Source organism: Agelaius phoeniceus, chromosome 6 (assembly GCF_051311805.1).
Source record: "Agelaius phoeniceus isolate bAgePho1 chromosome 6, bAgePho1.hap1, whole genome shotgun sequence".
In the NCBI taxonomy this organism is placed as follows: Eukaryota; Metazoa; Chordata; class Aves; order Passeriformes; family Icteridae; genus Agelaius; species Agelaius phoeniceus.
In genome coordinates this window covers 13731742-13757879 of record NC_135270.1, presented here as the reverse complement: position 1 = coordinate 13757879, position 26138 = coordinate 13731742, and the positions used below count along the sequence as shown (strand labels likewise).

General features: G+C 38.2%; 1 protein-coding gene across 1 annotated transcript in view; it reads right to left on the bottom strand.

The window, feature by feature from the left end:
* INSC (INSC spindle orientation adaptor protein) overlaps window positions 1–26138 on the bottom strand; it is a 128635-nt gene that overhangs the window by 51916 nt on the left and 50581 nt on the right. The window contains exons 4-6 of the mRNA XM_077179399.1: window positions 4579–4924; window positions 4020–4072; window positions 2298–2421 (exon numbers count right to left, since the gene is read on the bottom strand). Of these exons, the coding sequence (XP_077035514.1) occupies window positions 2298–2421; window positions 4020–4072; window positions 4579–4924 (523 nt within the window). The remainder of the gene's footprint in view (window positions 1–2297; window positions 2422–4019; window positions 4073–4578; window positions 4925–26138) is intronic.

The window sequence follows — 26138 nt, the reverse complement described above, 5'->3', positions numbered from 1 at the left end:
GGACAGGGATATTTAAAAATAAATATTAACAGAGCAAGACAATGGGTACGTGCTTGAGAACGTGCGGTATGGAGCACTCCAGTAAATATTAATAATAATGTTTAATTATTGTGTTTTGTCTGGGATTGAACCAGAATTTTCAGAAGGCAACCAATTTAGTGTAGAAGCTGAATCACGTGGTGATACAAGATTTCCACTTTATTTATAAGAAATATTGCTACACCCTGTCATACACTACCTTCTAAGGCTCTGGGTTCATCATTACTCTCAGTCAAAACATTACTGACAAATAGACATTCTTATAAAGAAATACAGTTTATTTCTCCCATGTAGGAAATAGATTAAATATTTTTTAATCTTTGTAAAAAATTGTCTTGCTTTTGCATTTGTGTCAATGCAGCTTTAGAGAAGCACAGCTGTGAAAAGAACATGAAGTCCATTTCATTTTATGTTTCTGAAAAAAGACATAGATTCACTAGAGTAATTTAATTCTATTTGCTAGGAGGAGGAAGGTAAGCATTTTTGCATTTAATCCAACTTTGAAAGAAATGCAAGGAAGTATCCCACATTTTACAGTGTTATTTATACAAAATTCAATTACCTTGCCTTTAAGAGGCTCTGTTCTTCCACCTTTAGCATTAGAAAAATGCTCCATAATAATGCATTAGAAAAATGCTCCATAAAAGACATAGCTTAAGAGTTCACAATTTGGTATGAACCTATCCTGAATTATATCCTGATACACTGATTAGAAAAAAGGCTCTTTACACAATTTAAGCTGAAACCTCTCACACAGACACTTAGTCTGCTTCAGAGCAGCAAACTATCCCCAGACATTGTGGTTTTATGACAGAAGTGGGCACACAGCCTGACTGAATGGCTCAGAAAACTGTTCATAAAAAAAATTTTATTAATGAGTTCTATATCCTTCAGTCACACAAATACACATAAGATGATGTGGCATCAATAATTCCACTCCCTTATAAGAAGAAGGGAGTAGGATTTCAGGTGTGTCACTAGGTGCCAAGATGCCCAAAGGCAGAAATATCAGTAGGGATGATATTCAGACTTCAATAATAAACATCCTAACAATGGTTACCTACTCACTGAATTTGAAATATGCAAAGTTATTTACACACTCCAACTCATACATTTCATGGAGTTCTCATAAATCCCACCAAAGAGCATTAGGAGGTAGCTGGTTAGTTTGACTGCAGTTCTGCAAATATATTTGGGATATTCTCACCTCCTAGTGATAACCCTTTAAAACTAGAAGGGAGTTTTCTGAAACTACCACAACATTTTTGCCATCTTAACACATCAGGGTATGCTAGAGTTTTACCAATAGCATTCATTAATTTTGTTTTGTTACTGTAATAAATACTTTTTTAACTATTTGTGCTCACTAAGCTTCTCCTTTCCTCTTTTTCTGCTGCAAGAACACAAAATTTCAGCATAAAATTACCTCTAAAACATGGACAAGTTATTTGAGTAGAATTACATTTGAGATGAGGGAAGGGAAGGGAAGGGAAGGGAAGGGAAGGGAAGGGAAGGGAAGGGAAGGGAAGGGAAGGGAAGGGAAGGGAAGGGAAGGGAAGGGAAGGGAAGGGAAGGGAAGGGAAGGGAAGGGAAGGGAAGGGAAGGGAAGGGAAGGGAAGGGAAGGGAAGGGAAGGGAAGGGAAGGGAAGGGAAGGGAAGGGAAGGGAAGGGAAGGGAAGGGTCAAGATAGGTTGGCTAGACTTGCAAATTGCAATTATTTCAATAATTATTTCAAAAATTTCAATAATCTAATGGAAAAGAATTAATGCATTTGCAGCCTCAGAGTAATTATTCCATGTACTTCACAGATTCAGAATCACAGAATGGGTAAGGCTAGAAGGGACAATCAGAAGTCATCATTTAGAGCCTTGCAAGAAAGAGACATCAGGAAAAATAAATAACATGGTGAGCCAAAAGATCATTTTGTTTGGGATTTGAGTTTATTGGAGAATTTGAGAATGTGAACACCTAAATCTCATTGCAACATATTTGAGTTCTTGATCATAAATTTGTTGAAAATTGAGAGCTGTAATTCTAATCCTCCTCTTAATAACAGAATTAGAGAATGCCTTGGGTTGGAAGGGGCTTCTAAAATAATTTAGTTGCTGTCTCCCTGCTATGAGCAGCGACACCTTCCACTAGATCAGGTTTCAAGCCTCATCCAACCCAGCCTTGGATCCTTAATGGATTGTTGCCCTCAAGATCCAACTATTTTGAAAGAGCTTTTTGGTTTGGAACTTTTTAAACTATAAACTAACCTGTGCCTCTTGTGTTAAAACCAGCTCTATCAACTGGCCAAAATATTGGGCCACGGTCGTGAGTGTTTCGTTAACACAAGATTTCATGGACTTCAGTATCTCTTCATCTTCAGTCTGCAAGCACCTGAAAAGAAAGAGATGGGAAAGGGATGAAGGAAAAAAAGATACAAAAGATGATTATCAGAGGTGAGCCCCATGTTAATCACAGGATATAACTGGAATTCAGCTGTTCACAAGGACTTTGTGTCATTAGCATCATTCCAGAGTTCAGTCAAAGCTTTGTCTACACAGAGTAAATACACCATGAAAGGATGGACACTACTGAATAATTTTGGGATCCCACTTTACCTCACAGAGTGCAGGCTAAATTTTGCTGCAGACGCTGTGTTTATACAGTGCAGCACTGCTCTTTTCCTATTATGCTGATAGTTTCATTCTTGGATGCCTGCATTTCAACTGCTGCTGTGCATACCCACCCATTTTTCATAATCAATATTTCAGCAATTTTCATTTCTTTACCTTCTTTGTCATAGTTTAATGATAAGGATGAAGAAAGAAATGTGTGCCCAGATGAGCTAAACAACATAATCAAAAATAAAATTTGGCCCTCTCTACAGAAAGATACATAAAGCACCTTTACAGAGTTAGAAAAGTCATCCTGTAACCAGTGATGTTTGGCTGTCATTGAAGAAATGAGATAGAGATGGAGAACTTTAAACAACTCAAATGAAATAACAAATGCTTCCTCATAGAAACACATTCATTTGTATTGTCAAAACATCTTCCACTCAGGCAGGCCACTGTAATGGAAGATATAGCTTGGGTGATCAGCCTCTACCTGCACACAGGTTACATTTTCAGCTTTACCTGTCTGTCAGACACCTATATCAATTTTTTGTCAAAAAAAGACAAGAAAGGGGAGGTCTGATTTAGGGCAGACACTTTGGGACTGGAGCTCATTATTAAATCCATGTGTCTTATAGTAAAATATAAAACACAAATGTGAGCTCTGTGGGTTTGGCACAAAGCAATAGTGCTCCAAAAAATGTTATTTCCTGATAATTAGATGGTGCTTTTTCCCTGATGATATCCCCAAAACAGAATGACTTGCACAATGTTTAAAGCAAACCAAAAAAGAGTGATTGAATTGTGCTGGAGGAAATGGGTAACTTATGTTAGAAAGCAAAAACAGCATGAGAAGAAATACAGAGATTTTTATTTTCCAGTCCCAGCATTCTAGAGTGCAGGGGCATGAGTAAACCTACAACTACAATTTAAAGGAATGTGTATTTGTTTTGGTTTGATTTACAGTACATGGATATGTTCATACAGGAACATGTAGTACAAGTCTCAAACTCCAAGTTTTCACACCAGCTGAAATCCTGACTCCACAGAACTAGAAGGGAACTTTGTCAGCAATATCTGTCACAGCCCGACTTTCTCCCTTGATGTCTAAAAGTCCTGAAAAATCCACTTGTGTGTAACTTTGTGTCTATATCAGACTCTTTGTGCAACAGCAGATCCCATCTTTCACTAGGATGCAGTTTGGGTAAGAGCAACTCCCTTCATCCACCAGAGATTAACACTTGGAAAGCCTTGCAGAGTTACAGCAGCCTAGTTCAAACAATTGAGGGGGTGCTTATGGATTTGTGCTTCTCATCAGAAGTTCTACAATGTAATAAAACAGCAAAATTAATATTTCAGCTACAAAATTTAAGTTACCTTTCTGTGAATGCTGTAAATTCTGAGCACTTGTCTATTAAGAGTTTTTCAAGCTGCAGAGAGAGCAAGAGAAAGTGGTTTTAAAGTTATATCCATACACGCGACTGCTTTATAACAATAAATAATACTTGTTTGCTAATTGAAAACTCTCTCAAAACATGATATTTCATATGAACACCCTTCATCTACTTTTCTGAATAAAACTGGTAGAGATAAAACTGAGGTTTACCAAAAAAGTAGCATTTTCTACATTTTAAATGCAAAGGAACTCACAGATGGGGTGTCAAAATACTTCAGTTCTGTAGTCCTCAAAAGCAAAACATTTTTTTCCATGTGATTTGTTAACATTATTAACATTCAGAATAGCCTATGATAAAATAGGACCCAAAGTAAGTCAAGAAGACTTCCATTGCTGAAAAGGGATTGGAAAGTCTTAAACAAGGGACCAGTATCAGTATGTAAGAACTTCTTACAGATTGTTTAAAGCAAGTTTTAATTATTACAATAGAATAAAAATTCCAAAAGCAAAAGAAACACATCAAGTAAGGCATCCTCTCACCTGGTGCATTTCTTCTGAAGAGCTCCTGGTGAAGGTGTTGTACTCGTTTACCATGGAGTGCACGTGGCAGTTGACTCTCACTGTCATGCTGTGGACCTTCTGCCACCTGTTCTTCTCCAGCTTCTGGGCAATCCTGGTCAGCTCGGTGCTGATGATCCAAGCTCTCTTCAGCAGGAGCTGCAAGTTATCACAAGTGCTGTACTGTGAGGAGAGGATGAGTTCATTTTGTTCATCCTTCTCAATGCTGATGGGCTTGGACTGGAGAATGCACATGCATTCGCAGTCTGTCATCAGCTTCAGGTCCTCCATCCATCGCTGAACAGAGTCCACCTGGATTAGGTGCATGCTGCAAGGCAGAGAAAGAGAGGGAAGAATGAGGGAAAGCAAAACTACCTTAGAATAACCACCAGCTGCAGCACCACACAGCTGGTGGTAACCAGCTGTAACCACACATCACCCACTACTAGGTTGCTTGATTGACCAATTGATTGGCCAAAGCCAAATAATTGAACAAACAATTTGCTTGCAGTAAGTAACACAGTGACACATTTAGCTCTTTTTTCCAAAAGCAAGTTCTGGATTTCTAATCACTTTTATAGCACACACCCCACTATAAAATTATGTCTGAGAAATCAGTGGATATTAGAGATAAGTAAAAAGTTTTGATTATAGTTTTTGGGGAAAGTGTTTCTTGTAAGTTCAGAGTTTTATATGGGAGAAGGAACAGAGTTATGGGTGTGTTTGCTTGTTGTTTATGGGCCTGTTATATTTTCCTAGACACTTGGCCTATCAAGCACTTAAAATATAATTTTACCTTGCAGCACCTCTCCAAAGCCCTTCCAAACTTATGCAGCCAAACCAAGACAGTGAACAATACTGCAATATCTGTTCCCTGTCATAATCCCTGCAACTAGAGCTGGATTCTACTCCCTGATCAGACTTTTACCTTCCCCCTTTTTTCTCACTGTTCTCTGTACATTTTGCACACTGACTTCCAAAGCGCATTTTTTTACAACAAATGTGATGCGAACCAGCAAGGCTGAAAAGCTCCTTGACAAGTGTTCCCGTGACAGAAGGGCAGTGAGCCTGCATTTTGTGCCCTTGCACCCTCCAGCCAGTAAAATGTGGTACTTGAGGCAGAAGTTGCACTGATTCTGAGTTCATTTTTTGAGGCATCAAAATTTCATAGGGTCAAAATTTGAGGCACAAATTTCATAGGGTCTCGAGATGAAGATGCCTAGATTTTTTTTTTCTTATAAGGCACCCAGATCCTAATAAAAACATTTTAATCCTCACCCCAACCATACTAAAATTTTCCAAAGAATTGAAAATAAAAGGTAAAGAAGTTATTAGATTAAGTGAAAGCAAGAGAAAATGGATTTAACTATTTTTTCAAACTTCTTTTAGTATCCTACAGTTAATATGACAGATTAGTCATAGTAGATTGTTGTCTACTTTCTGGATACACATGCAGATTTTATGATACTATGCCAGAAAGGACAAAAAGAAAAATTCCCTATTCTTTTAATTCAGATACTGATTTATTTTAATATGTTGCAGTAACATTCTGTGCTGTTATATAAAGCCTTACTGCTAGAATAAAATCTGCAATCACATTAGCTAAGCTAAGGAGGACCAGGTGGAAGCCCTTTTTCAAATCTTGTGCTTCCATTTATACCGTGAGCATCAGCTGAACTCCAGAAATCTCCTGCCAGACTACTCCAGTAATATTCCATAAATAAACAAAATATATTTACGTATACAGGAAAAGGAGGCTCACCTCAAGTATCATTTCATGTAAATTGACAGCAAACAAGATACAAGAGATCAGTTTCATTGATTCAATCTCCCTTTTCACAATATATGATGAAACTACTTTTAATTTTGAACTTTACGGGCTACTGCTATTTAAGGTCTTTATTTCACTCAGCTCTGAATATTGTGTAATTGCATTTCATGATCGATTGAGGCCCACTTTCTCTTTGCTATGTGTAGTCTCCTTATTGCCTTTTTGGATCTGAAGCAAGGTTTCCTAATAAACAAAAACAACAACTTTAGAAGTTTGAGACCATGATTTATAACAATGTGCATAGTTTGCATGCAGAACAGGATAAACTCATTCGACACAGAATAATGTATCTTTCATTTCCAAAGTGCACTGTGATGATTAATTAAATTTCTGTTTAGTAAGTAGAAATAAACTTCTACATTATAAATTCCCATGGACAAAAATCTAGAATAGAAAGTTAGTGAGGAAAAAAACAAAACAAAACAAAAACAGACAAACAAAAAACCCCAAGAAAAAAAGTAATTCATATTTCCTTTAGTCCCAAAAAGCCCTTCTTCACTCTAAGGAGGAGAAACAGAGGAAATAAGATTTGCACAATGAAAAAAATAAAAAGCATGGATGTTAAAGAAACTCTCCTTGTTTGCTTCTGTTCCTACTAATTGCCAGAAGTATAACTGTAGAATGTAGGATATTTTTTCACTGAAACTTAATATTCCTTAACTGACAAGAGCAAAAAATGATACCATTCATCTCCTTCTAGAGGACCATAGAAAACTATCCCTGCTTACAGTTAGCTTTTCTGACACATTGTTGTTTAAATTAGGCACACACCATTATCGCTCAAATGAAATACATAAATTATTCACCTTCATCCAAATCTCACTGTATGTAAAGAAAATCATCTTAAGCATTGCACAGATGAATTTTTATACTCATTTTTACATATTAAAATGAAGAAAGCAAAAAAGTGTGATCATCCCTAATTAGCTGTTAAGAATCATATTCCAGATGGCATTTACAGAGCTCAAATAACAAGTTGGAAATTTCCATTTTGTCTCCCCATTACTGAAAAAAAAAATCTACGCCTACAAAATAAAAACAACCATAATGGTTCAGACAAAAAAAAACAAATAAACTCTGTTTAGCCCATTATCCTGGTCCCAACATGCCCATTAGGAGATGCATAAGGAAAGATTATAAGAAGTGTGGCAAGAGCTGAGCAACCCCTCCTTCCCATCTTCTGGCAATTAGTGGTTTAGGAACTTCCTCAGCCAGAAGCTGTGTCTGAGTAGGATGTTTTTACAATTCATGAAACAAAAGTAGCCATTAATCCCTTTTTGAACTCAGTTAAACTTTTGGCCTTTGCAACATCTAGTGGCAGTGTCTCACATTGTTTATTTTTTTTTTTTGGTATGAAAAAGTGTTTCTTATTGTTTATTTTAAACTTGCTACCAGGAGATATGAACACAAACACTTTAGTTGCTATATTCTAAGAGACAGTGTAAATGAAATGATGGTTCTGTATTCACCCTCTTCATGCAATTCAGTATTTTGTCTGCTCTACCCCATCTTCTCTAGGTTGTTTAATTTCCATGGTATAGAAACTCAGTCTATCTAGTCTGTCCCCTATAGACAGCATTCCAACCCTCTGACCATTCCTTACTCTTCCCACTTTTTCCCAGTTTCCCTATGTCCCAAGATGTAATGGGGAAACAGGACACAATATACAAGATTCAGGTAAATTTATGCATTTGAAACACATTTTCTTTACAGCCCCTATTTTCCAACAATTCTTAAAATTATTTTTTTTTTACTAAAGTGTTTTTCAAAGAGCTGTTTCATCTTTACCTTTCTGAAAATACACTTATTTTGATTTCAGAATCTTTTTCACAGGTGATAATAAATAATGTATTCACTATACATGTGAAGAAAGAAATTGTACTTCAGTTCCCTTTACCTCCTCACATGTACTATTTTATGTTCATTAATGGATTTCTTCTAGTATTTTACAGTTTCATATTGTCCTGCTTTTATAACTATTTTTTCAGGTATTAAATACATTAAACAAGATTTGCCCAACCATAAGAGACCTTACTTGTGTGATTTGCCACAGTTCTCTCTAATTCAGCAAAAGTATCTGGTTAACTGGCTAAGACCCTGATGTTTATAGAATCATAGAATCATTTAGGTTGGAAAAGACTTCTAACACCATCAGGCCCAACTATGAACCTAGCACTGCCAGGTCCATCACTCAATCCTGTCTTTAAGTACCACTTTTACACAGCTTTTAAATACCTCCAGGGATGGTGACTCAAGCACTTCCATGGGGAGTCCATTCCAGTGCTTGACAACACTTCCAGTGAAGAAATTTTCCCTAATTTTCAATCTAAACCTCCCCTGGGTTACTTTGGGGGCATTTCTTCTTGTTCTACCACTGGTCATTTGGGAGAAGAGATCAGCCCCCACCTTGCTCCATCCTTCTTTCAGGCAATAATAAAAAGAGATCTGTTAATCCTCAGCCTCCTTCTCTTCAGGCTGAGCACCACCAGCTGCTCCTCACAGGACTTGTGCTCCAGACCTTTCCCCAGCTCTGTTGCCCTTCTCTGGACTCTCTCCAGCCCCTCAATGTCTGTCTTGCAGTGAGGGGCCCAGAACTGGACACATCACTCGAGGTGTGGCCTCACCAGTGCCCAGCACAGGGGACAATCCCTGCTCTGGTCTGTCACGCACAATATTCATCCAAGCCATGAATGGTGACTTTCTCCAGCAGAATGCTGTGGGAAACAGTCTCAAGGTCTTTCCTGCAGTCCAGGCAGACAGACAAACAGCTACAGCCTTTCCCTCATCCACTAAGTGGGTCACCTTGTCAGAGGAGGTCAGGTTGGTCAAGCAGGACCTGCCTTTTCTGAAGCCTTGTCAGATCCCCTGGTTGTCCAGATGTGCTGCATGATGGCACTCAGGATGACCTTTCCATAACCTTCCCTGGCTCTGAGGTGAGGCTGACAGGCCTGTAGCTCCCTGTATGCATCTTGTGGCTTTTCTGGAAGATAAGTGTCACATTGGCTAAAAACCCACTGAGCACTTCTAGCAGGACCCCCTCAGTATTCTTTCGTAGACCCCATCCATCCTGTAGACTTTTGTCATCATTTCCCCTTGAAATATGGGGGCTTCATTCTGTTCCCTGCCCATCTTCCATCTCAGGGAGCTGAGAAGCTGCAGAACAGCTGCTCTTACTATGAAAGATTGAAGCAAGAAGGCATTGGATGCCCTGAGCCTTTTCTCCTTTCACCATGTTTTCCCCCACATCTGATAAAGAAGAGGTCCCCCTTAGCCTCCCTTTTGTTGCCAATGTATTTATAGAACCATTTTTTATTGTCTTTTACAGCAGTAGCCAGATTAATTCTGGTTGGGCTTTAGCCCTTCTAATTTTCTCCCTGCATAACCCATGGCATCCTTGTAGCTCACAAAAGTGGCTCTCCCTTTTCAAGAGGTGATAAACTTGCCCTTTTTTTTCCTGAATTCCAGCCAAGGCTCTCTGTTCAGCCAGGCCAGACTTCTTCCCTGCTGGCTCATCTTTTGGCAGCACATAGTCCCAGCCTGCTCCTGTGCCTTTAGGATTTCCTTCTTGAAAGGGAGATGTATAGATACATGGATGGATAGTAGCTACCCACTAGTTAAAATTACTGAATTTAGTATGCCGTGGCATATTGACAAAAAAGCAATTTATCTAGACTCTACATTATAAAGGCATCATTTAATATAAAAACAGTTGTAAAATAATTCAGTGCAAAAAGAAAATTCAAGAGAAAGTCTCCAACATTCCTTAAAAGTCATTCTGTTTTAATTGAGGTTGTAAAGTATTTGACACAGTTTTCAAGAGCACTCAACTGAACTTGACTAAGAAGCAATTTGAATACTCTGAATTCTAGTGTGCTTTCCAAAAAACATAATCTTTAAAAAATTGTGTCATTTGGAAAAAATCCTCTGGTGTCACTGGCTGAGGCCAACTTAGAGCAACAGCCCATTAGAAGTGTGTTAGTTCAAAAGATGTTTGGACCTTGTTTAATAGAGATGTTTCTGTGCTACACAACACATTGCAGATAAATTTCTTCCTGGGTAAAGACATTAAAAAAATACTCCTATTTTAAATATCTAAGAGACATATGATATTCAAAGCTCTCTTACCAGCATTTCTCTTCTCCCTCCTCTTCTTCTTTTTTTTTTTGCTACTTTCTATCATCTCTTAAGTAGTTTGTTAACTAACAAATTAAGATTTTTAGGACAGAGAAGGTGGATTGATATCAAAATGATTGATCTCTCTCATGTTGATGTTACATGAACACAAAAGTCAAGAGTTAATGACTAGATCATCTGTTTAAAATTTCCATCTTGAAGCTCTTTACCACCATTTTACTGGCAGCATGCACACTTGTGTTTTAAATTGCAAATGTTATCATGAAAAAGAGTTATACCTCCAATTTAGCACTGAGTTTCACTAAGTGCAAAAGTTTCATGTTTTATAACATTGTGTCGAAGTCGGAGCTGATCAATTCATGTGAATAATTCCAGTGGTCATATTTATAAAGTGTAAAGACTTCTGCTCAGTCAAATTATGTTTCCAAGGCTTCTTAGCCTTTTTATCCATTTGCACCTAATATGACAGATTTATTACCAATGCTAATGATAGCATTTAGTACTGCTTCCAGATAAGCCTATGGTGAAAGTCAATGCCAAATCTTACAACTGTGTGCAAATTTATTATTCTAATTAGTGGTAGGTAATTAATTGGCAACAAACAACTTATTGAATGAATTTCACCCCCTCTTTGAACATAAATAATCTCTAATTTTTTCCTAATTCATCTTTTCAAAATTATTCATGGGTATGCAATATAGCCAGGGCCAATTTCCACATCAATACAATGGCCAGCAGAGCTCAACTCTCAGTGGAAGGAGAGAGTGAAGAGCCATAGAGACAGTGCTCATTTTTCCTCAATTGCTTTACATGATATTAATCACATAAAAGAGCCCTGTAGATAGACAATATTGCATTTGCACTGATTTGGGCAAAATTTCGTAGAGCTAGCTGGAGAGATAGCTTAAAACACACAGAGTAGCTTTGAGGTAGATAAGAATCGTATTCCTGTTTTTTAAGTGAGTGCGTTGACTGTGTAGATCATTCCTAAGGTAATAGAATCCTACAAATATTTAGGGTTTGTACTCAATGCAGCAAGATAAAAGTACAGCCAGATGGTTTGCAGGGTATTCTTTTTCTTTTTCCTCTTAATTTTATCTACTTCTTTTCCAATAGGACACTAGCAATCCAACCTCACTGTGACAAAAGGTGACTTTAGTAGGAATTATTTAAACCTTTAGAACACAAGGATAAAAGCTAGTTTCTAGGTTTTAAAAAAGTTAACAGGCTATATTGAAAGGGTTATTTTAATTAGCCTCAATGATTACTCAAAATTGTTACAGTTACCAAAATCTGAAAACTTCCCCAATTTAGTCAGTATAATGAATAATGCAAAATTACTCAAAGATCACCACTGTAGAAAAGTCTATAAGGAAAGCAAAAACACAGTAATCGCTTGTAATATATAAGATATGATGTGTGAACTTACAGTTGTTCCATCAGGCCTCTTTTAAAGGCCATATAAATAATTTAGTGTTAAATGCTGCACCAGTGTTCTCCTCAGATCTTTACATTTTTCTGAGAAAGCCTCACTGTAAGTTGTCCCTCTAAAGATGTCTGGAAATATTATACCAGTCCAGAATTGCTGGCACACTGCAGAGCTTAAGGAAGTCACTCTGTAAAACCACAGCCTAGCTAAGCTTGCTGATTAGTTCATGCAAAGTCTAGGATAAACTTATGTACTAATTTTCTGTACATGGGAAGAGTTAAGTAGGTCCAGTCCTATCCAACCTCCATCAGCTGAAGGGATACTAAGGCAATGTTCAAGCTGGTTTTGAGGAGTTTTACTTCCTGCCTGGCACATTAAGTTGCTAAAACATTAGTTATCTTGACAAACACACAAGCCACTGAGCTCACAGAAGTTAAAGACCACAGTTAAAGAATATAATTTCCTGAGAGAAAGGAGGAAAATTCAAAAAAGCCCCACTATCAGCAAGTTAATGGCATTGTAAGGCTGTTAATTAGCCTCTTTTCAGGCAAAGCTGAACAAAACATGGTATTATTGTCACAATGCTTACCATCCAAAATGTCTGTTGAATTTGTACTTGTATGGTATAATTAATTCATACTAAAAATGAATATTATTGCATTTCCAGTGTCATTTAAGATAGTAAACCAAGGAAAGCTTTCAAAACAACCAAGTTTGTTGGACCCTGTGATATTGGCATATTCAGATTTAACAAACTGTTAAGGACTCAAATCAGACTTAATGAGCTTTGATCCAATTTAAGGAATCCACCAGACTTAGAAACAGGCAATTATAGCCACTCTAAAATTTGGACATGAGGGATGGGGCAAAAAATAATCTGCCAACCCAGCTTTGTGAAGGATATTGGTTTGTAAAGGATATTGGTTCTTTTGATCAGCATGTTACCTGATGATTTGTTCTCCAGTGCACAGACAAAAATAGTACTGAAGATGAAGGATTCCATGACTCAATCTCTTTGCAAATGACAGCCTGAGTCTTGCAAAAAGGTGCAGCAATTATAGTTTTCCTGAGAGATGAGACAGCAGAGCTGAGTGAGTTTAGCTTTGTGCACAATGGCAAAATCCGTGACTTTTGACTTCATTTAGCCCAAAGTAAGAGGAATGTGCCTCATGGAACATTGCATGACAAATCTTCTCAGAACTTCCTTGCAGATTCTTCCAGGAGTTTAAAATCTGACACGGTGACTGAAGCACGATGATAAATCCTGAAGGGATGTTGCCATCAGCACACGTTTAAATTGCAGATTCCTGAGTACACACACAGTTCTCACTCCCACAATTACCAGGGCATGTTTCCTGTGTTGTGAAGGAGAAAAGTGAACAAGGCCAGCAACAGGAGAGAATGTGCTCAAGAGAGCTCACCCTGGCTCACTGCTTCCCAGTGCTCAGGCTACACTTGTAACTGAAGGGGACAATATTCCTCATGGCCTTATAAGATTATGCTACAAGAGACACCTGGCAGGGAGGGAGAACTAGTAATGAAAGTGAAAAGGAGAAAAACAACACCGGACATAATTTGGGGCCACAGGCAGTGGAAGTGCTCAGACACAATCACAAGCAATGACTAATTTGGAGACTAACATGAGAGTCCATGAAAATAGCACTAGTACCTCATTGAACGTTGTTTTTTTCTTCCTCCAAATCTGCCTTAATTTGTAGTTTAATAACAAACACTACAGCTCTCTCTGCCTTATTCAAAGGAGTTATGACATGCATTATGAGCAGCAGCATTAGCCCTTCACCTTCTACTATTTACTCATTTAAGGTCCTAACCCTTCTGATTAAGTAAAGCCTGGATTACTTAATGAAGGGAACAACAAGCATTTTACAGGGAGCTATGAGATCAGTATCACTCAGGAGACTAGAGAAATTTGGAGACCCTTGTTCACATCTATTATACAGCAGCTCCACCTAAAACTGTCAAAAAAAGGTGAGAAAAGGACAGTCTGATGTTAGCTTTTCTAAGATTCCCATCAGAATATTAACCCTTCAACAGACAAATTTAAAATATTAGAAGTAGCAACACAGTGTCACAAATACTGGAATGAGAAGGTAAAAACACTTTGGGTGGTCTCATTCAAATAAGAAAGTAGGTTCCAATCAAACAAATTCAGTACTTGTGCACAGGTTTATATGTTTCTGTAGAAGTCAGAAGATGGAAAAGGAAATCTATGCCATCAAACCTACACATCTGATACTAGAAGCAACCAGATCAGATGACTTGCTCATAAATGGCTTAAAAATCACTCTAAAAATAATTTAGAGGGCTCAAATATGTTCTATAAAATGGCTATTCTAGAATCACAGTGGAAGTTTGGTTAGAAGTTTCTTATTTTTAATCTGAATTTCTTAAAAGCCAGTTCATTCCCATTTGGTTTCATCTTTCCTTTTAAACAAGATTTTATCTTTGAATGCATTTCTAGAAAGCAAGCACATGTTCCCAGCTTCTGATTTGCAAGACTTGACAAGCAAAATTCTTCAGATTCCTTTTATGAAACTACATCCTTTCCAGACCTCTGCTTTGAATAAATTTGTAGTTCCTGTAAAATTAATTTTTTACTGAAAGACTTGATGTCATGCTAGATAGAAAACAAAGTCTAACAGCAATTTTGAGTGATACTAGTTCGACCTTATCTCAGCCAGAAATCTCATTTCACACAGCCTAGGACTGAGCTTCCTGCTTTCATCACCACATCTTACTGGCAAAGGCAGTCACAGTCATCTCAATCAGCCAGCATATATAGGTCCTCTTCCTATTTTGTTTTCCATAGAATAAACTACAGGTTGTTGCAGACTTTCTTGTCCCCAGCCTCCAAATGCATAACATTGATATTTCGATTACTGCCTCCTTTTCTTCAATACTTCGAGCTCACTTCTAATTGTGTACTTTCAAAAGTACCCTTTGTCATTGCCCCTTTGTCTAATTGCTAGTTTTTTGTATTTAATGGTAAATACCATGTATAGAATCACTGAAGTTCCTTTGTTTAGAGGAAAAGGGATAAATTAATTTTGTTTGCCCTAGAGAATGATAGATTATTCGTTATTATGCATCTTTGGCAGGTCCATGTATTGGCATCTCATTTCCTGTTTTATTCCAAACCTTTAACTACTCCTTAGTAGAAGGTCTTCATTTTGCTTTCCAATTAAATCTTATTCCACCCTTTCTCACTTCTTAGACACAAACATTTCATGTTGCTATTTTACACTTGGAGTCACTACAAAATTTTTTTAGTAAGTTCAGCAGCTTAAATAGAGTAATTTTCCTGCCTCTTTCATATTGTGTTTTGCTTCTATCTCAGATGCATTCCCTTCTCTTTCCATTCACATTGCAGTCAGAACTAGATGGTTAGTGTTCCTGGATGCTTTAATTTTCTTTTGTGCAGGTGTTGAACCTACAAAAGCCAGGCTAACTGAAGGTTTAAATGCAAACAAAGCAGGTTCAATAATTACAACCAACAGGAAAAGCCAGACTCACACTGTACCTCCACTGCAAGCCACCTCTTGAAACAGCAAAGACTCAGGCTATACTATCTCTTTGTCCATCATGCTTTGCCTGTGATGGCATTGTACTTTATCACAAAACATTTGAGGCAAAAATGTTTTCACAATATAGTCCAGTATTTTTCAACTGAAAATGGGAATTCTGAGCCACCTTGCTATAAAGCATATTTCTGTGGAACAGCTGAAATGTAATGGGGCGTTGGCTTCTGGGCGATAATCATGGATACCTGAGGATTATAACATAAGCAGTAAACATGAACCACCAACTTAAAATTAAGAAATGTAGTTCCAACACTCCTTAAAACTGAAATTAAATTCCTCCTCTGTCTTCGGTGGACTTTGGATGAGGCTTGGGTGTGTAGCACTTATGATTCTTTTGACAATGCTTATAGTAAATTCCCCAAGGGCAAAGAATTTTAAGAACAACATAATCCCAACACTGGAATTGACAAGAGACTAGAAACTGACTGAAAATGAAATTAATGAAGAATACTCTCAGGAATCTGACAGCTTAGCATCATCTCAAAGGAGGTGGTGGAGTCACCATGCCTGGATGTCTTTAAAAAAAGACTGGATGTGGCACTTGGTGCCATGGTTTAGTTAAGGTGTTAGGGCATGGGTTGGAGTCAATGATCTTTAAGGTCTCTTCCAACCTATTCATTCTGGGAGTTCTGTGAAAGTTAAAAAATCGGCCCCAGAATCTGTGGTTCCCTAGGATTCCAGTATTGAGCAACTCCAGGATTCCATGACCCTGGAACCCAACTGCTCCAGGAGTGTCTCCAAGGCAACAAGAGCGGGTTGGAGTCAGAGGGAGGTGCTGCAGCACAGCTGCACCCACTGTTCAGAGGCACCTGCTGGTAAGTGAGCTCCCACCAGCCCCGCAGGTTCAGGCAAGGTCATGCCAATGACTCTAGGCCTTCAGTAACAGAGGGAGAGACTGACAAACTCTCTCTCTTTTGAGATTTAAAACTCATGTGAACAAGTGACAGTGTGTGAGGTCTGTAGCAGCAGCTCCTTCACAGAACTTCATCATTCCTTGCCTCCCAGCAGAGGGTCCTGCTGTATCCAGCCTGTCCTGAGCCCCCTTCATTGGCCTGCACCAGCTTGTTAGGCCCCTCTTCTCCTCCCGCTGTTTGGGAGACTTTGTTTCCCCTTTCATTTCAAAATTCTGGACTTCTCTCTCCTCAAACATGGCCATTTCTGTTTTGCCTCCCTGTGTGCCACACCTTCCCCCTCATCTCATGTTGATGGAGCCTCTTTGGGCAGCTGAGTTTGGAACCTGCAGCAACAGGCCCGCACTGAGGAGCTCCTCTGGCCTGCAGCTCTTTTCAGGGCTAGAAAGGACACGAAAGCTTTTATTCCAGTGTGAAGCTTCTTTTTCTTCTTGAGAATCTGACTCTTGGCTTATTCCACCTTTCTTTCTCTTCCAAGGAAGGATCTGCCATGGCAATCTTCTGGGTACTCCTTTTGCTGATGGCAGCTGTTGACATCAACCAGCTGCTCTTCTCCTCTGAAGAGAAGGGAACTATTCATGAGAAGGAAAGAAGGGAAGAAATCCTTCAGAAGTTGAAGGAGCAGGAGGAGAGCCTTCAGCTGCTGTCCTCACACTTGAAGAAGGAAATTGCAAACCTGGAAGGCGGACAGGAGGCTGTGGCAAAACCTGCATTGGCACTGGATACAAAGATCCAACAGTGGATATGCAAAGTCCTTTTCTTGGCTGCCATCACGCTGTTCAAGCTCTGGGGATAACATTTGCAGGAAGTCACTTGTCAGCACAGTGGAGAAGGAGAGACTGACACAGTATTCCTGGGGAAAGCATGGAAAGGAGTGGCCTTCCCTGACAACACTCTTTGTGCTAAATTGGGGAATTCACATCCACATGGACAGAACTCTAGCAAATCTGTACTTACAAGGATACTGGTTCCATTACCTTTGAAATTACTTCAGTCCACTAACAAAAACTTGGTGCTTTAATGTATTAAGACTTTCCTCTTTTTTGTATCAATTGTTATAAATCCTAGGGTTCTGTAAATGAAATAAAATGGATTAAAGCAAAGGAATAAATTTATCAGAATTGTTTGCTTGCACCCAAACAACTTCATTTCATCTTTTGACTCTGGCATTGTGCATTGCTATTACAGGCCAAACCAAACACCATGGAAATAGAGACCATGTTTGCTAAACAATACTATGGATGTGCAACACAACTTTACCATGCTAAATGGATGGGAACTTAGAGGAAGATGGTTCAGAAAGAGGCTATAGATATTTTGACTGGAAAGCAGGAAAAGTAGTTTAGCGCTGTTTCCTCCAGCAATAATGCAGACAGTTTTTTGTTTAGAATGAAGTCTTTTACTGGCATCCAATGCTGGCAAGAAAGATAAGAGTAAATAATAAAAAAGCTTACTTATGTTTAAAGCTGATGACTTAATGATGACAAACATTCCTAATCCAAAGATTAAATCTCAAGACCATACAATTTTAGGAAGGAATTTTAGGAAATACTTTCTTCACTGGTATCAATAGATTCTCCTACCCTTGGCAGTTAAAAAAGGATTTCACTCCTTGAATGTATTAATGGAAATTTGAATGCATAGTGAATTGCTGTGAAATTCCAGAGTTTGGAGGGTGCACTGTGGGATCCAAGGAAACACTGCCCAGGCATGGTGTAGATTGTACATCTGTTTAAACAAAAGATGTTTAATGGGATTATTTCCAACTTTGATTTCTTTCCATTCCATAAGCAGTGCTCTTCACAGAATTCACTTTTCCAGAACAAATACCATCATTGTACCAAGATGGCCAGAATGGTGCAAGAACCACCACCCAACAGACAGAGGCACCCAGGCAAATCCCTTTTTTCCATGGGTCTAGACTGACCACAAGGTTCAGTAGCATAATATGCCCTTCTCAACATTTTCTGAGTAACTCTTGTCAAAGGTTGTAAGCTTTGTGCTTAATTTCACATCACAAAGTGCAATGCAATATTTTTCTCTTTTTGCCCTACTTATCTATACAGACTTGATGGGCTGCTGTGCACAGCCAGACTTTTATTTGCTAAATTTCTTAAAACTTGTGTGGCTTTCCAGGCACGATTATGGTACTCAGAGCAAAAGACCAATCTAATGGATACATTCAAGAAGAAATTTCAAAAGCTGAGCTCCTCTCTTGGCTTTCCTACTAATATTCTGAGAAATTTTATTACTTCCTGCCATCCTCCTCTCCGGCTAAACTCTCTTCTCTTCTTAGCCTAAGTGGCACTTCCTTGGTTTTACACTGAGCATTGCACACAGTGTTCTCATCTTGATTGAGGCTTCCAGATGCTACTGTAACACAAAAGTGGAGAAAGGCAAAAAACTAAAATTTTTCCAAGCAATTCTGAGAAGCATTCTGAGGGCCAAATAGGTAAAGCAAAAAGGAAATGAATGGTTATTTTTACTACTGTAGAGTTGCTTTTCAAGGATGGACAACAGCTGAAGTGTGAAGAATGCCTGAACTAGAACACTCTCATTAAAATATAAAATCCAAAGCAATTGGATTCCAAGACCTGAAATAGACAAGAGTTCAGGAGGGTTCTTCACAAGACTGAATGAGGTGAAGAAACAAACACAGCCTGGTTTCCTGGCAAAAGTAAAGATGAGTGGGTTAGGAATCCCACGGATTGCTCCTTCCTGGGAAATAATTCATTAGTGAGGACTTTTCACCTCACTGCTGTTCACAGCAACTCAGAATTATCAGGTGTAAAAGAGGAGCAAGGGAGGGAGAAAATCTGGCTGACATTGCCCAGGTGTCAATCTCCACCTTCACAAGAGAGCGAGTGAAAAGAATTACAAACCCCTGAGGATAGAACCGAGTGCCTTTTACACAGACCCAGAGAAAAGATAAGAATAAGGATTCCTTCTTTTTCCCCCTTCTTAATGAGTAGAATGAAACAGAATATCTATTTATTCCTCTTCATTTAGCAAGAGCAGGGTTTGGATTGCTATCAGTGAATTTCTGGCACAAATGAGCCAACTAACCATGATTCATAAGGGCATGCAGGCTCCACATTCTGCAGTGCATTACAAACAGAACAATGATGTTTTCAAAAAAAAAAAAAGCACATCATTCTGGTATCATTCCACAAAAATAAGCCAATTATCCCTCCTTAATTATTTATTTAGCAATAATAAATGCTTAGTGGCCATCAAAGAACCTGGAAGACAGCTAACAGAGCACAGAAGTCTAGTGAACACCATTGTTTAGCAATAATACATCCCAGGTTCAATGAATTGGCCTCTGGCACCAAATATGAATAAATGGATGTTTTATAGGAGTACAGTCTTTTGCATTTAAAAAAAACAATTAAAGGATGAGTGGAACTAGGTTTTTGTCCTGTTATAGTCCCTTATGGCACCTCACAGCACATCAAGCATTTTCAAATCAGATTTGAAAATATATCAGAAATGGAAGCAAGGAAATATTGCATCATATTAAGTCTGCTATTGCCATCAGCTTTAGCTAAAGGAATTTATTTCATACAAATTACTGTGAGATAACAGAATTTCCACACAAATGGAAAATACATGTGTGAAACACACTCAAAATAGTTACTTATTCACTGAATATTCTTTTAGTTTCCTTTTTGCAGCCTGTATTATGAGAATAAGGTTTTCATGGGAAAGAAAAAGTTCTGTGTCTGTCTGATTAAAAATCTTCTGCTGCCATCATGTGAACAGAAAATAAGATAACTGACTTCACTGTATAGGGAAGCAAATAAAATAGATCCAGTTTTCTATGTGATTTCTATGTTCTACTGTTATCCAAAGTACAAGGATAAATCAATTTAGCTTTATTAAAGGCTTTTCATAACTTCATAAAATTTTCAAAGCACCTGCTCAACTGCTTTTCAAGCTTCAATTGTCAAGCAAGATGTACTTTCCTGTAGCTGCCATTAATACAAAAAGTTCAGGCAGAAATCTCAGCACTTACTTGGTCACATTGTTTGCAAGCAAAAAAATGTGTAATTTAGATTCCACTTCTCACCTGACACCTGTTCCTGGAAAGACTCAAACAATGCCCTGAAAGCCAAGTACTTAAATTTAAAACATCTTACAGGCTTAACACTGTGTATTTTGGGCCATCTCTAACTTGGAGGAAAATGTAGTTTCCTTCTCTAGTGTCCCTCTCCCCCAAAATTTTTATTTCACTAAATTCATTCTTAGACTGAACATTATCTAACTAAAAGAAAAGCAGCTGAACCTTCCTTTGGAGTTCAGGAGACAAGATCCAATCATTCAATTCCTACCTGGGGAAAGATTAATCATTCCTCTTCAATATACTGCAGAAATTAATAATTTGAATAGACACACTCTCCAAAAGGTACTGATAGGTACCTCTATTCCTCAGACCAAAGATAATGTCTCTGATTTCCTGCCTCTCACTACTGCTGTGTACTGAAGGCAAAGAACACCCATTTCCAGTGGAGAGCAGAAAAGAAATACCAATGAACTTAATTTAAGGCTGATCAAAAAACATGCATTGAAAGATATAAAGAAAGCATGAGCAAAAAAAGCGCAGTTCAACACAATTTCACACTTTAAATTTATATTGAATTCTCTGTGTAGGATGCAGGGGTGGAGGGAATCAATGCTACATGCTGCAAACTTACTTCAATTGGATCAGTAAAAACATCATTAACTTCTGCCTGTTTTTGTCAGATGTGTACTGACAAGCAAAGTTGTGTGCTTAGGTTTTTTCCCTTCCCACCTTTTTTCACACCACTGCAACCCCACAGAGATCTGACCTGAACTTGGAAGTTTTGAGGGCTTGAGATATCCCAGACTGCACTACTCAGGTCAAAGTCTCATAGTGAGGTTTGGAAGAGCAATATTGATAAAAGTGCCATTGGTTCCATGAAAATGGAGAGGGATGAGACCATCCTCTTTCTCTATTCATGAAATATCACCTTGGTATCACAGCACCCTTGATCTGTTAAATATACAGTTGGATTTTGCACCAAGCATAACCTTATTGAAACTAGATTTTCCTGCACTTCACAGCTGCCTGGAATGATAGCTGGCGAGAGCAGGAGTGAAACCATGACAGGGCACATGCAAATGAAGCCATTATGTTATTTGTGTCCATACACACAGTTGAAATCAAATGTCATGATACTTCACAGAAAAAAGTAACTACAGGTGCACGAGACTACAAATCACATTCCAAAATGCTGTTTAATACATCAGAACTATAAGTGGCTGGCTGTTTTCTGAGCTATTTTATTCCTTCACTCTTTCCCTATCCCATTCCTCCCCATTTGTTTGGGTTTTTTTAAATCAGATCAGTATTTATTTATCAGACTTAATTTGCAGTCCCAATTAAGGGAGCACATATATGTATGTGTGTATACCTGGGGGTTAATATCTGTCCATATATCTCCTCATTCAGATCATTAAGTTGTGTTTTTAACATATTTTAACTTCATATTTCATTTGCTAGATATTTGCTGTTCAAACATTTGTCTCATGCCATAAATTCAGCTGGAACAATTTGCCTATCAATACACATATTTATCCAGGAAAATATTAGGGCATTTATAATGAACTGGTGCTAAAGTCCCCACTTTGAGGGATATTTTTACAGATAGAAGCTCTCAGCCGAAGATCTTCCTCTGCTGGTTTCAAATTATTAAGTGGAACAAGAAACATCTTTATGCAGAGGTAAAACAAATACATTTACAATCACAACTACTTGAACAGAAGAACAATTTGTCAGCCAACTGTACTCAGAACTCCATTTAATTTATTCTGCAGCTTCACCTTTTGGAAAAACAAATGCAATACTTTGATAACCAATCCTAGAAACCCTATTTCTCTTTTACTTAATTTGTAGACCTAAGTTATTGAAAAATAATCTCCTTGCACAGGCATACAAAATTCATTCAACTTTCTGACTTTGTATTTCCTGAAAACGGAAGAAGAGTTTCCCAAAGGAAAGCTCTAGGTCACGCTGAATAATCTCTGTGCCACTCTATCATTGGTCAGGATGTCCTTTCATAACTTTTTTGCACATGGGTCAGTGAACCACTTGGTCACCCCTGGGACAAGTGTTTAACAGTGACAGCATTTTGAGCTTTCCAAACAAGCAGAGAAAAAAGCTTGGAGAATAATGTTAAGGCAAATATCAGCAGCATTTTGCTGCCTATTAGCAAAAAGTTTTACTATTTCTGACATGAAGGAATGCCTGAAATCCTAACATATCTTCTCTTATACAACTGTAGTAAATAAGCTCATCTGTACCACATTTATCTGATTGGAGTAGAAAACTCTGTCCTAATGAGCTGCAGGGATGTACACAGAGCTGTTAATGGGCTGTTTTCACCACTGATGCTCTTTGACATATAAAACTAAACTCACTTCTAGTTATAGATTACTTAAGGACCTTAATTGAGAAGTAGCACTGTTTTACTCTGGGGGCAAGAGTGATTGGAGGCTCTTTATGGGTTCAAATAAAACAAAGGTTAATATACCTGCTGCAGGAAGCAGGTACAGTTCCTGTATCACATTTGTGAAATATTACGTGTGTTCCATCATATCCATTTCCTCTTTCCTGATTCATTTAATGCTGAGGTGATCATATTTGCCAAAGGCATTTCTTCAGAGTATGAAACAGGAAGAGGCATATGAAAAGTGCAAAAGGTGGCTTTGCCTGGCCTTCATACAGGGTCTCCATGTAAGCATTGTTTTACAAGAGCACAGGTGTGCAAGCACACATTGAAGGGGATCCAAATGAAATGCTGAAGAGGGAGGGAAAAAAGAGATTCAACACTCAAAGCTGTGTGACCTAATTGTAGACTTCCAATACCTAAAGGGAACCCACAAAAAAGATGGAGAGAGACTATTTACAAGAGCATGACACGATAAGAGGAATGGCTTCAAACTGAAAAAAGAGAGTTTTAGATTAGATATTAGGAAAATAGGAAAACCAATTCTTCACTGTGAGGGTGCTGAGGCACTGGCACAGGTTGCCCAAAGAAGCTCTGGATGCCCCATCCCTGGCAATGTTCAAAGCCAGGCTGGGTGGGGCTTTGAGCAATCTGGCCTAGTGAAAGATGTCCCTGTTCAGGGGATTGGAACCAGATCATCTTTAAGGTCCCTTCCAGTTCAAGCCATTCCATGACTCCAACAAGGGCACAATCTCCCCCATAACTTTGGTTTTCTTTGCAACCTGTCCTTGTAAGCAATTCTAATAAAATCTGATCTTAAGTGTCATTGTCAAAAGGATGGTGAATACAAAGTGGAAAGAGCAATAATGCTGAAACATTTCATGAGACACATTAGGGAGAGAAAGAAGGTTATATGTAAAAAATAAGTTATACTCCTTACAGAGGATGGATCATTGGACAAATGCTGACAAAAGACAGAGGTAAACAGAACACAGAGAAAGGCCATAAGTTTCTGAAATGTATGGAGCCCATTTTACATCTTCCAAATTTAGTTTTAGGCTTCTTTCTGGAAACACAAAGCCCTGCACAGGTTTGCTAGAAGAGTAAGCTGAAATCAAATTTTCTGTGCTTTTGCACTACAACCAGTATATTAATGTATGTCATATACATCCCTATTCTGTGTCAAATTAAAAGCATAGAAAATGCTGACCTAAATTTTAATTGAAAAAACATCAGAACTGTCCAAAAAGTTTCCCTGTTTCTTCCACAAACACATAAATACACACACTGAAATTTAATTTGCAAGCAAAGAGCAGTATCACTTCTTAGACACTGGAAAATCAATCAAGATTGTTGTGGAATGTGTTGAGGTATTTAAAATGATATCAAGCTGTTACCTTAAGTAGTAAAAAAATCTTCAATTTAAGCATTGACTGAGCACCTTGCTTTTGCAGCAAGCAGAACTGCAGTAGAACAATAGTGGGACCAATGTGCACTTTAAAATACCTCCTCTTTCACAGCAGGGCAGCTGTGCAGCAGTTCAGTCAGTTGGACTGTTTGCACATTTTACCAAGGAAAAAAAAAATTTCAAAGTTACTGAGATCAACCTCGCATCCAGCAGTTAAACAGAGAACGTCCAGTACAATTCCAGCCCTTTGGAGCAGGACAAAATATCTTTTTTTCCCCTGGCAGTAACAGCTGATTGCTTTCCAGGTTGCTCCTGACACTTTGGCCAAGAGCAGTAGGGGGTTAGACTAAGCCAGGAGTGTTCCCATCTAATGGCTTCCTGATTCACCCTCACGACAGAAACACAGCCCTTACGCCTCCACATAGGGACTGTGCCACAGGAAGACAGGCTTGAGAAAAGTTTGGTTGCTTCTAAATGAGAGGGAAAAAAATTAGCTTTGTGCCTGAACCACTATTGAAAGAAGTTTCTGTCAAAATGGCATAAAATTATGCAGATACATGGCTCTTCCGTAATTCTCTCCCCGGCTTCCCGCTGGGTGCACTGGACTATAAGAAAGCGTTAAACAATAGCAGCTGTAAAGGATTGTTACTTGGAATCTGGAAGTCTGAGGACCTCAGTGGTAGTCTCAAGACTGAGAAACCAACTCAAACACCTGTGAATAAAGGACTCTTCACTGCTGCAGACTGGATACTTGCAATATTCAGAAGACCGCTTCCTTTAAGCCTCAAAGACAGGCCAGCATAGCAAATTTTAGGCTTGAAATATTAACTTAAAATACTAAAGTGAATTCAATTTGAAACTTGGAATTTAAACTTTCAAAGTTTCAAAAATAAAGTAAAAGTGTCATTTTGCATGAATGGCACAAAGCATAAGAATCTCTGGCCCAGAATTCAAGTCAGCCTACAAACAAATGAAGGCTCCCTTACTCTGGGATCCTGGCAAGCAAGGTTAACAACCTGAATACACATCATTAGTGGATTTCACTGCTTTCCAATTAGAGTATTTGCCTGCCCTTTGCTTTCATCCCTTCCCACTACCACAGTCATCCCAGAGTTAAGTTGTGTAACACATAATACATCAAAACTACTGATTTGTGCACAGCTGATACCGAACAAGATATTTCCTGCTCTATAGCACTTCCCAAAAGTTTGCTTTCAGCCATGGTGTCATCCATTGAACAGCCTCAGTTACTTGGATACCATTACCTAGTTCTTCCTTTTTTCCTTTGATAATTTTCTCAGCTTTTCCCTGGTTTGCTCTTGTTTAATCTTTATCCTGACATCAGTGCTGCTGACATTTACAATATTGAAAAAATATTTCCATAACCTTAGCTGAAGAGAATATTATATTCTTGACGTAGACATTTTCTATACTTCCAAATTGGACCAAATTTTCTATATTGGACCAAATGTTTTCTATAGTTCCGTGACCAAATTCAACAATAAAGTATCAACAATTAGCAAAATGCAAAATTCAAATACCTGAAGCATAGTTTACATGTGCAGGACAATTAAACGTGGTTTCTTTAGAAACAAGTAAAATATTACATATAGTCCTTAATGTACATTTCCCTAAATAAAGCAATATGTATGTTTATGTGTGTGTATATATATTTTCACTTTACCACATCTCTGAAATACTGTGAGAAGCAAAACAAAACAACTGGAATTGTTAACAGTCACACTTCAGCTTAA